At 42.2% G+C, this 12,729-nt stretch overlaps 1 protein-coding gene across 3 annotated transcripts in view; it reads right to left on the bottom strand.

Annotated features, from left to right (window-relative positions):
- Positions 1-12,729, bottom strand: part of ndel1b (nudE neurodevelopment protein 1-like 1b) — a 58,193-nt gene that overhangs the window by 7,377 nt on the left and 38,087 nt on the right. For all 3 annotated transcript variants that reach the window (XM_068058044.1, XM_068058042.1, XM_068058043.1), the window contains exons 5-7: positions 10,633-10,769; positions 7,344-7,514; positions 4,398-4,489 (exon numbers count right to left, since the gene is read on the bottom strand). In XM_068058044.1, coding sequence (XP_067914145.1) covers positions 4,398-4,489; positions 7,344-7,514; positions 10,633-10,769 — 400 coding nt within the window. The remainder of the gene's footprint in view (positions 1-4,397; positions 4,490-7,343; positions 7,515-10,632; positions 10,770-12,729) is intronic.

The following is a 12,729-nucleotide window of genomic DNA, read 5'->3' as shown; positions in this document are numbered from 1 at the left end:
GCATTGATGGCAAGGGCAGCATTTGTTGCCCATCTCCAATTGCCCTCGAGAAGGTGTTGGCGAGCTGCCATCTTGAACCGTTGCAGTTCTTGTGGTGTAGGCACACTCACAGTGCTATTAGGGGGAGAGCTCTGGGTTTTGGACCCAGCAACAGTGAAGGAACAACAATATAATTCCCAGTCAGGACAGTGTGTGACTTGGAGGGGAGCTTGCAGGTGATGGTGTTTCCATCCATCTGGTGCCCTTGTCCTTCTAGGTGGTAGAGGTCGCGGGTTTGGAAGGTGCATCGAAGGAGCCTTGGCAAGTTGCTACAATGCATCTTGTAGATGGTACACACTGTTGCCAGTGGTGCAGGGAGTGAATGGTGGATGGGGCGCCGTTTGAGCAGGCTGCTTTGTCATTGCTTCTTGAGCATTGTTGGAGCTGCACTCATCCAGGCAAGTGCAGAGTATTCCATCATATGCCTGACTTGTGCCTTGTGGATGGTGGACAGACTTTGGAAAGTGAGGCGAGTTACTTGCTGCAAAATTCCCAGCCTCTGATCTGCTCTTGTAGTCACAGTATTTATATGGCCAGTCCAGTTAAGTTTCTGGTCAATGATAACCCCCAGGATGTTGATGGTGGGTGAATTCAGAGATGGTTAGATTCTTTCTAGATGGTCTTTGCCCAGCACTTGTGTGGCGCAAATGTTACTTGCCAGTTATCAGCTTAAGCCTGAATGTTGTCCAGGTTTTGCTACATGTGGGCACAGACTGCTTCAGTATCGGAGGAGTCACATATCGTACTGAACACTGCAATCATTCCCACTTCTGAGCTGATGATGGAGGGAAGGAAGATCATTGATGAAGCAGCTGAAGATGGTTGGACCTAGGATTCTACCCTGAGGAACTCCTGGGGCTGAGCTGATTGGCCTCCAACAACCACAACCAACTTCCTTTCTATTCGGTATCACTCCAACCAGCAGAGGGTTTTCCCCTGATTCCCACTGACTTCAATTTTGGTAGGGTCCATGATGCCACACTCGGTCAAATGCTGCCTTGATGTCAAGGGCTCTCAATTCTCCTCTAGAACTCAGCTCTTTTGTCCATGTTTGAATCAAGGCTGTAATGAGGTCTGGAGCCAAGTCCCCCAGTGGAACCCAAATCGAGCACCAGTGAGCAGGTTATTGAGAGTTAGTGCTGCTTGATTGCACGGTCAACGACACCTTACATCACTTTGCTGATGATTGAGAGTAGACTGATGGGACGGTAATTCGCCAGATTGGATTTGTCCTGCTTTTTGTGGACAGGACATACCTGGGCAATTTTCCACATTGTCGGGTAGATGCCAGTGTTGCAGCTATACAGGAACAGCTTGGCTAGGGGCACGGCTAGTTCTGGAGCACAAGTCTTCAGTACTCCAGCCGGGATGTTGTCAGGGCTCATAGTCTTTGCAGCATCCAGTGCTTTCAGCTGTTTCCTCATATCATGTGGAGTGAATCAAATTGGCTGAAGACTGGCATCAGTATTGCTGGGAAACTCAGGAGGAGGCAGAGATGGATCATCCACTCAGCAACTGTGGCTGAAGATGGTTGCAAATGCCTCGTCTTTTGCACTGACGTGCTCGGCTTCGCCATCATTCAGGAGGGGATGTTTGTGGAGCTTCTCCTCCAGTTAGTTGCTAGCTGTTTTGAATCTATCCCATTTAGCATGGTGGTCATGCTACACAACACGATGGAGGGTATCCTCTGTGATGAGATGACTGTCTTCACAAGGACTGTGCAGTAGTCACTCCTACCAATACGGTCATGGAAAATACATCTACGACAAGTAGATTGGCGAGGACAAGGTCAGGAGATTTTTACCCCTCTTGTTTGTTCCAGGCTCAGGCTGGCAGATAACTCCACGACTCTGCTAGTAATGGTACCACCGAGCTACTCTTGGTGAGCAGCACTGAAATCCCCCCAGCCAGAGTACATTCTGTGCCCTTGCTATCTTCAGTGTTTCTTCCAAATGGTGTTAAACATGGAGGAGTACTGATTCATCAGCTCAAGGTGGTGGTAATCAACAGGAGGTTTCCTTATCCATGTTTGAACTGATGCTATGAGACTTCATGGGTCTGGAGTCAATGTTTGGGTCCCAGGGCCACTCCCTTCCAAATGTATACCACTGTGCTGCCACCTCTGGTGGGTCTGCTCTGCTGGTGGGACAGGACATACCCTGGTATGGTGATAGGGGAGTCTGGGACACTGACTGTATGGTATGATTCAGTGAGTAGGACTATACGGAGCAGCTCTCCCAATTTTGGCACAAGTCCCCAGATGTTAGTGAGGAGGACTTTGTAGGGTCAACTGGGCGGGTGTGCCTTTGTTGTTTCTGATGCCTAGGTTGATGTTGAGTGGTGAGTCAGGTTTTATTGTTTTTCGACTTTTCTGTAGTGGTTTTTAATACAATGGAGTGGCTTGCTTGGTCATTTCAGAGGGCAGTTAAGAGTCAACCACATTGCTGTGGGTCTGGAGTCAAATGTAGGCCAGACCCGGTAAGGATGGCAGATTTCCTTCCCTAAAGGACATTGTGAACCATATGGGTTTTTACAACAATTCAGTAGTTTCATGGCCAACATTACAGAGACTAGCTTTTATTTCCAGATTTATTAATTAATTGAACTTAAATTCCACCAGCTGTAGTGGTGTTTGAACACGTGTCTCTGGAGCATCAGCCCAGGACTCTGTATGATTAGCCCAGTAACATTACCACTATGCTACCATTCCCATTAGGCTTAACAAGAGCGTTGTATAGCTGAGCATGACTTCGACTCTCTGGTATTCTGAATTATTTTCTAACAGGTGACTGCACTTCAAAAGTACTTCATTGGCAGTAATAAAAAGTGCTATATAAAGTCTCTCTTGCTTTCTGGTCCTCTGGATATAAAATCCATAATTTCCTTAGCCTTTGTGATTATTTTTTGTACCTGTCCATGACATTTTAATGATATATGTACATGACCAACTAAGTTTAGATCTCCACTGCTTCTAGCTTGTCACTATTTAGAAAGATCTGTCCTTTTTAGTTCCAAAGTAGATACCCATATGCCACAATCTATGAACATATCTTTGTAATTTTATGCTAAGACGGGAAGGAGCCTGGATATCTCAAAGATAGCAGTTGATTTTAAGATATTTTGAATGTGCACATAATCCTTCCTTTCCCACAATTAGAAGCTGCCTTATTCGAGCAGTAAATTAGTTTATTTCGTTACCCCGCTTCTCCTAATGATGACTCATGCTGCGGTATAGTTCCATGGGTGGTAGAAACCCTCCACAATTTTATACAAGTGACCTTTCACCATCTGCAAACCTGAGCAGTAAATGGTGGCAGGCTGTTTGACCCGAAGGTCATCACATGCCTTACAACCAGATATAGCAGCTGATGAGAAGGAACCCTTGTAAATGTCTTCTTTTCCCCAATCCAGGTTAACTGTAGTGCCCTCTTCCCTACGAAAATGTATACATTCCTAAACATCGAATTCTTGACATAATTCTAGTGAAAATGCATATAATCTTTCACAAGGTAGGTTTCTCTATGGTTTCATCAAGAAGAAATGTTTCCATTTATATAGCACCTTACCAAGTAACTGAAAATCTTAAAAAGTAATTAACTGTGTAAGAGCAAACTCGCATTTATATAGCGCCTTTCAAAATCTAAGGACAGATTGCTTTACAGCCAATGAATTGGTTATGAAGTGTAGTCACTGTTGTAATGCAGAGAAACATGGTAGATAATCTAGTCACAGTAAGATTACAATGATGTGAATTGAGGGATAAATATTGGTCATCTAACAGTACAGCCTCTGGAATGGGAATTTAATCCGTGACCATGTGACTCCAAGGCAAGAGGCTATGATTAAGGCAAGACTGACACCTTAGAGTACAGAGAACACTGGGTAGGTAAATACAGCAGCGACGTTGGGCCAGTATCATCCCTGAAAGAGATAGATGGACCACCCAGTTCTGATGAACAGGTCACTGATCTGAAACGTTAACTTTGTTTCTCTCCACAGATGCTGCCAGACCTGCTGAGTATTTCCAGCACTTTTTGGTTTTATTTCAGATTTCCAGCATCTGCAGTATTTTGCTTTTATTTACCCAGTTTGGATATTGGTTGAGGAAGGAATGTTACCTAGGACAGCTGCAGAACATTGCTCTTTCTTAAATAGTGATTTGGAGTCTTTAATGTTTCTTCAGCAGGCAGTCATACTAATAACTCATCCAAAGGATAAATTTCAGTAAAGAACAGATACTAGAGAAAGGTTAAGCAGAATTTACAGAAATAAAGGTTGTTCATAAAATTGCATACATCTTATTCTTTGACGAATGGATGGAATTCCAATATTTAAAGAATGTTAGAGCTGGTACTTACCCCTACTTTTCTTAAAAGATCACCAACAATATTTAGTGCAGATATTCTTGCTGATGGAGTTAAAGGAGTAGTACCATAGCCATTTGGTATAGCTGAAAAACAATAAGCCTTACTGTTTTTATACATATACATGGGCACATAGATATAAATTTATAAACATAAATAGGGGGGCTAAATTTGATAGCCCCTGAAATTGGGGGCAGCGATTGTGATGCGTGATTAATCCGCACCCGTTGACTGCAATGCAGGAAGCATGTGAACGTCAAGTTGCCTTTTTTAAAAAAAATGATTTCAGCTTCCAGCCATTGCCAACCATGCTGTTGATTGGTTGGACACCAGAGCATGGGGGCAATATCAGCACTGTGGGTGTACCCGCACCAGATGGACTGCAGCAGTTCAAGAAGACAGATCACCATCTCCTGGAGGGCAAATTCGGGATGGACAACAAATGCTGGCCTAGCCAGTGATGCCCACATCCACAAAATATTGTGTGAGTGGCCAGCATCACTTAAAACTAGGCTGCACTGCTTAAAGGGAAGATGCATTGTGACTGGAGCAGGTGCTGAATCTGACCTAGGAAAGAAAGAAGTATGGCATAACATGCAAGAGAGCAGGCTCTAAGTTCTTTGGACACTGCAGGTGCAAAGGAGGAGTGATGCCCTGTATCCGTAGTGGACTAGGTCAAGCAGGTTTTTCCCTTCACTACCAGCTGGAGTTCTGAGCTCTAAAATGGCACCATCAGTGTCAAATTAGCATTGCTCTCACAAACATGGCGCCCAGCACGACTCGCCTAAAATGTGCGCACACACCATGGACGCTATTTTGGACACCAAAAAGCACCCTTAGCGCCCAGTGCAAATTTTTCATCGACATACGCCAACAGAGGGGGTTTTACTCTGTCAATTTTCAAAAGCAAGACAATGGGGAATAAAATCGACATGAAAATACACAAAATCAGATTTTACATTACTAGTGACATCTGCTCTTACAAATCAGGCTGAAGCCTTTTTGAAGTGGACTGCGGCATCTCTATTCCCTCTCTCTTTGGTAATGTCACAGAAAATTAAATTGCACCAGTACAAGATGTTGGATGTTGATGTGAAAATACATGCATCATAGAATCAATTGACAATGATCAGACAGATACAAAGTTCAAATCCTGGTTGTCATTATTTGAGTCACAGCAGGTTTTCCTTCAGTCATATTGATAACCTAGAGTGGCGGTCAGTGCTGACAGGCACTTTAAACAGCTGATCAAATGCTTTCCTCCTCCTTCATTTTATTTAGTTCCAAAGTGAACAAGAGCAAAAGGTTACTCAGCACCAACTGGAAATTTCATCACCTGAGCAGTGTTTTTGCACAACAATGAACATTTGAGATGCACTTCATTGGATATTTTCCCCTTGATACATACTGCTAGAATCAACCTGTTATTCCTTTTTCATTCTTTGTTTTTGAGAAGAATCCACTTGCCTCTTTCCACTAATTTAGTTTGCTGCTCATCCAAATCTTAAAACCTCTGCTCCCAGTGATTGCTTGCTCATCTTAGAGACAGCCAGGCAACTTACCAAAAAAGGTCATTGAAACAGAAGGAGGATCTACAATTATGATTCCCGATGAGCTCACTTCTATGCATCTATTCAGCTTTGGGCCTTTAATGTTCATTTCAATGTGATTACCCTACTATGCCATTTTATAACTGTTTTGCTTTTATATAATTTAACTTCAGAGCAAGGGACTGCTACATAGTATATTTAAAAGTTACATATTCCCTTATAAACTATTTTCACATACATATATAATGAAAACAGTGCATTGAAATTTGGTACACTGTAAGCACACCCTCCCAGTGGTGATGATTAGGAGCTTGTTTTACATCTCCCAGCTCCTCAACTTGTATTGCATAAAATAATCCTAGGTCCAACAAACTCTATTGCCCTGTTTTCTAAATTTCTCCTTTTTGGAGTCAAAGTACTATCTAAAATAAAGATGAGGCCTGAAGTTTCCACTCAGTTTGCCTGGATCACTGATTGCACCCAAAGCAGAAAATCTATCCAGAATGCATAACTTAAAAATGGGGACTGATCACAGCTGAGAATAATTATACCCTGCTGTTTAACCTGGCTCCACCTTAACACTGATTTTGGTCTTGACTCCTGGCGAGGAATTAGATAAGATTGATCAACTAATAACTCAAGCAAATATTAAATGCTTATCTAACCATCACTACTCTTTGGTACTTCTGATTACTAAACTCTCAGTACACATTTTGGACTCTCATGATGTTACACTAATGATTTGCACTGAATGCATTGATACTTGAACACATCTGAGGCACTAAATTTGTACTTTAATACAGTTAAATCCAAAATAGATACATTTAAAATTCTGCACTGGAACTCATTTAAGCATTACTGCTGTGCCTGTGAAACTGCTCAACCATGTACCAATATTAGTTCAACACCTATCGCTGTCAGACAAATTAAAATGTGGTTGGTCAACTGAAGTAAATTGCACACAATAAGCACGCTGGTTTCTTATAAAACTGAATAGCATGGAGCAAGGGTGGGTACACACAGGATCATCACTGCATTTATATACTCATGCATGCACAATGGCAACTTCAAGATTCAAAAGAAATGAAAGCATTAGCACTTGGTTTGTGGAACCCTGCCGAATTATTTAACACATCTCATTAATGCACACATTCTATCTTTAACATAGCCACCTGACTAACAGTCAAACCTAGAAGAGTTTAAGGTTCTGTACCACATGATGGTTAACTGAAAATGTGGATTTTTCCAAAATCTGACAATGAAGTTGGTAGCCATCGCAGTTGATATGCCAGCTTACTGCAAACATAACAAGCAGTCTATACTTTTACATGTACATGCACAAACTCAGAATCAGTGTTCTGGCAATGCTCAGAAAATTCACACCACATACCTTTGGGAGAAGTAAACCCATTGCCTGCAGTTCGCCCTACAGGTGTAGCTGGTAGAGAAAGGGATGCTTGAACAGCTGTATCCATCTTCTCACATTCCAGCGTTGGTGAACTAGGGGCAGATTTTCTTGTTACTTCCTGCCTTTCCCGTACTGCTAACTCTTGTCGCAAATCTGCAAAAATATTCACAAGCCCGTGGTTAAACAAAGAATTCAGTGTTGCACGGTAGAGTACGAATTTTAATTTTATATCACTTTAGTTGCTATATATAATTCTTATGATAATGTCATCATAGGGCAACAATACAATAAACAACTCATGGGCCATACTGTTAACTAACCCCCCAAATGTCCCAACCATAACGAGACTTCAAATCACATAAAATGCAGTACAATATATATATTCCCATATAAGCTAAGAAAGATAGGTCACTGGTAGGTAGGTAGTGGTGCCTGACAAGAAGTATTGCTATGGATGGTAATGCAAAGCATCTTGGGGAGCACACTCATTTGCTTAGAGTCATAGCGTTATACAGCACAGAAACAGGCCCTTCTGCCCATCGTGTCCGTGCCGGCCATCAAGCACCTATCTATTCTAATCCTATTTTCAAACACGTGGCCCATAGCTTTGTATGCTATGGCATTTCAAGTGCTTATCTAAATATTTCTTAAATGTTGAGGGTTCCTGCCTTTACCACCCCTTCAGGCAACATGTTCCAGATTCCAACCACCCTCTGGGTGAAATTTTTTTTCCCTCAAATCCCCTCTAAACCTCCTGACCCTTACCCTAAAATCTATGCCGCCTGGTTATTGACATCTCCACTAAGGGAAAAAGTTTCTTCCTATCTACCCTATCTATGCCCCTCATAATTTTGTACACCTCAATCAGGTCCCCCCTCAGCCTTCTCTGCTCGAATGAAAACAACCCTAGCCTTTCCAGACTTTCTTCATTGCTGAAATGCTCCAGCCCAGGCAACATCCTGGTGAATCTCCTCTGCACCCTCTCCAGTGCAATCACATCCTCCCTATCGTGTGATGACCAGAACTGTACACAGTACTCCAGCCAAGGCCGAACTAGCATTTTATACAGCTCCATCATCACCTCGCTGCTCTTATATTCTCTGCCTCCGCTAATAAAGGCAAGTATCCTATATGCCTTCCTAACCAACTTATCTAACTGTGCTACTGCCTTCAGTGATCTATGGACAAGTACACCAAGGTCCCTCTCACCCTCTGTACTTCCTAGGGTCCTACCACCCATTGTATATTCCCTAGCCTTGTTAGTCCTCCCAAAATGCATCACCTCACACTTCTCAGGATTAAATTTCATTTGCCACTGCTCCGCCCATCTTATCAGCCCATCTATATCATCCTGTAATTGAAGGCTTTTCTCCTCACTATTTACAACACCACCAATTTTCGTGTCGTGTCATCTGCGAATTTACTGATCATACCTCCTATATCCACATCTAAATCATTAATGTATACTACAAACAGCAAGGATCCCAGCACTGATCCTTGTGGTGCACCACTGATCACAGGCTTCCAATTGCAAAAACAACCCTCGACCATCACCCTCTGCCTCCTGCCACTAAGCCAATTTTGGATCCACTTTGCCAAATTGCCCTGGATCCCATGGGCTCTTACCTTCTTAACCAATCTCCCAGGCGGGACCTTATCAAAAGCCTTACTGAATTCGATGTAGACTACATCAACTGCTTTACCCTCATCTACACATCTGGTCACCTCCTTGAAAAATTCAACCAAGTTTGTTAGACATGATCTCCCCTTGACAAAGCCATGCTGACAATCCTTGATTAATCCCTGCCTCTCCAAGTGGAGATTAATCCTGTCCCTCAGAATTTTTTCCAATAGTTTCCCTACCACTGATATTAGAGTCACCGCCTGTAATTATCTGGTTTATCCCTGCTACCCTTCTTGAAGAACGGTACCACATTCACTGTCCTCTAGTACCTCTCCTGTGGCTAGAGAGGATTTGAAAATTTGTGTCAGAGCCCTTGCTATCTCCTCCTTTGCCTCACTTAACAGGCTGGGATACATCTCATCTGGGCCTGGGGATTTATCCACTTTTAAGTTCGCTAAAACTGCTAATATTTCCTCCCTTTCAATGCTAATTTGTTAGAGTATATCACAATCCCCCTCTCTGATCGCTACACCTACATCGTCCTTCTCCATTGTGAACACAGCTGAATAGCAATCATTTAAAACCTCACCGACATCCTACAGCTCCACACACAGATTGCCACTTTGGTCCCTTCTGGCTTGGTCTCACTAACCTATCTTTTGTGAACTCTCCAGCAACAATATCTTTGATACCTGATCTTCCACTGACAGAATGTGTTGGTGCTTAGCAGCATCAGTGCATAATACAGCCAGTAGATGTATTCACATCACGGAAGTGGCGAGTCGAAGAGACTTAGCAGCTGGCAGGAAAAAAGACAGAAGTGCAAGAAGAGAGCCAACTGTGTAACAGCCCCGACAACCAATTTTATCTGCAGTGGCTGTGGAAGAGTCTGTCACTCTAGAATTGGCCTTTATAGCCACTCCAGGTGCTGCTCCACAAACCACTGACCATCTCTAGAAGCTTACCCATTGTCTCTTGAGACAAGGAGGCCAAAGAAGAAGGAGGAGGATGTATTGACATCAAATTTCTCTTAATTCACTGCAGCTCCTAGAGTGAATAATTTGATTTTAATATGGGCCCTCACCAACTGCGTTGGAAAGTAACTCAAAGGACAATCAAGCAGGGGAAGACTAGGAGCCAGAGGTCAGGCAGCAGGAAACATTTGCTTTGATACTATACCTCATCATATTACTGATAGCAGCATTATGTAGAAGTATTCCTGAATACAAATAAATGGTGTTAAAATCACTAATTCAGTGTAGTGATTTTTCACTCATCTATTGCGACAAAAAAGCAACCCCCGTGAGGGAAGTATAAAAAAGTAGAAAACCTGTAACATTGGAATAGCAATGTAATTCGTAATATAAAATAAAAACAAGATATGCTGGAAATACTCAGCAGGTCGGGCAGCATCTGTGCAGAGAGAAGCAGAGTTAACGTTTCAGGTCAGTGACCCTTCAGATTTCCAGCATCCGCAGTATTTTGCTTTTATTTTAATGTAATTCATATATTGTACTTAATCCTACCCCTTTGTAAAAACATTGGCAGGAAAGGCCCCCTGATTATAAGTTTATCAGTTTTACCACTGAAAGTCTGTATGCATCCAACTTGTACTACAGCAATGCTGTCCTTAAAAAATAAACTCACCTCGGGCTTCATCTTTTAACCTCTGAACAGAAACAAGAAGCGATTCCTTCTCATCAAGTTCACTTTCTAAAAATGCATTTCTTTCAATTGCTTGATTCAGTCGCTGCTCAAAGTCTTCTAGTGATACTATGGTAGCTCTAAATGCAAAAAAAAATGTTATAACTACTTCATGGACTAATATAGTTACATGGCTGTGCTACTCATTGTTTCCTTTGGAAAAAAAAAACTCTTTCACTGCTCAACATTAGTCATAGTAATGAAAGGCAGACGTTACAGAGGAAACAACCTCTTATGCCTGGTTTATAAATAAAAACATTTTTGGGGGAATATTAACCTTGTATTTAACAAATGCAAAATTATAAAACCTTTAACAATTTCACAGACTGTTTTGAATTTAGTCATGAATATTTCTTGAACAACACGCGATTGAGGTACAGCTAATGGTGAGAGAGATAAAGAGGCAGATATGTTTGGGGAGGGAATTCCAGAGCTTAGGGCCTTGGCAGCGAAGACACAATCCCAAATGGAGGGGCAAAAAGGGGTGGGGTTATACGAGACCAGAGTTAAATGAATGAAGTACTTGAGGGTTGTAAGGCTGGACGAGGTTACAGAGACAGAGAGGAGCTAGACCATGGAAGAACTTGAATAAGAGGATGAGAATTTTAAAATCAAGCTGTTGGTAAACTGGGAACCAATGTAGGTCAACGAGCACAAGAGTGATGTGTGATCTTGACTTGGCTAGGGTTAGGATATAGGCAGCAGTGCTTTTGATGAGCTCAAGTTTGGGTGGTGGAAAATGGGAGGCTGGCCAAGAAAGTATTGGAATAGCCAAGCCTGGAGGTGAAACTAGGCAGTCCTTTGTGACGAGAATATGGGGTTGGAAGCTCAGTTCAAAGTCAAATAGGACACCAACAACGAGAAGAGTCTGTTTCAGCCTGAGGCAGTGTATGGAGAAGGATCCCTTGATTCCCCAAGTGATCAATAATCTACTGACCTCAGTCTTGAATATACTCAACGATAGAATATACTCATCTACAAGCCTCTAGGGTAGACAATTCCAAAGACTCAATCCTGAGTGAAGAAATTTCTCATCTCAGTCCTAAAAGAGACTGTGTCCCCGTGTTCTACACTCCCTAGCCAGGGGAAACAATGTCCAGTGTCTACATTGTCAAGACCCTTCAGAATCTTGTATGGCTCAATGAGCCCACCTCTCATTCTTCTAAACTTCAGAGAGTATAGGCCCAATTTACTCAGTCTCTCATCGTAAGACAACTCTCTCATTCGAAGATCCAAATCTAGTGAACCTCCCTTGTACCATCTCTATCCTTCCTTACTGCGAACAGTGCTCCAGGTGTGGGCTCACCAAAGCTCTATACAACTGTAGCAAGACTTCCTTATTCTTGTACTACAATCCCTTGCAATAAAGGCCAATATGCCATTTGCTTTCCCTGCATGATAACTTTGTATTCATTGTAGGAGTAACCCAAGTCTCTCTGAACATCAACATTTAGAGGTTTCCCACCTTTTAAAAAATATTCTAATTTTCTATTCTTACTACCAAAGTGAATAACCTCACATTTCCCCACATTATACTCCATCTGCCACCTAGCTGCCCGCTTACTTAAACCTGTCTATGTCTCTTTGCAACCTCTTTGGGTCCTCCTCACAACTTCCATTACCATCTAACTTTCTATCGTTTGCAAACTTAGATACATTACCCTTCATCTAAATCATTAATATAGACTGTAAATTGCTGAGGCCCAAGCGCTGAACCTTGCGGCACTCCACCAGTTACAGCTTGCTAACTTGAAAGTGTGCCATTCATCCCTCCTCTCTGCTTCCTGTCCATTAACCAATTCTCCAGCCATGCTAATATATTATCTCCAACTCCATGAGCCCCTATCTTGCAAATTACCCTTTTGTGTGGCACCTTATTGAATGCCTTTTATCTACTCTACTAGTTGCATCCTCAAAAAACTTAAACTTATCAAACAAGATTTCCCTCTCGTAAAAACTTGTTGACTTTGCCTGATCATACTATGATTTTCTAAATGCAATAAGACTTCTTTCATAACACATTGCAGCATTTTCCTGACA

Source organism: Heterodontus francisci, chromosome 26 (assembly GCF_036365525.1).
Source record: "Heterodontus francisci isolate sHetFra1 chromosome 26, sHetFra1.hap1, whole genome shotgun sequence".
In the NCBI taxonomy this organism is placed as follows: Eukaryota; Metazoa; Chordata; class Chondrichthyes; order Heterodontiformes; family Heterodontidae; genus Heterodontus; species Heterodontus francisci.
Note: the sequence above shows the minus strand (reverse complement) of the source record. Positions and strands in the feature narration are given on the sequence as shown.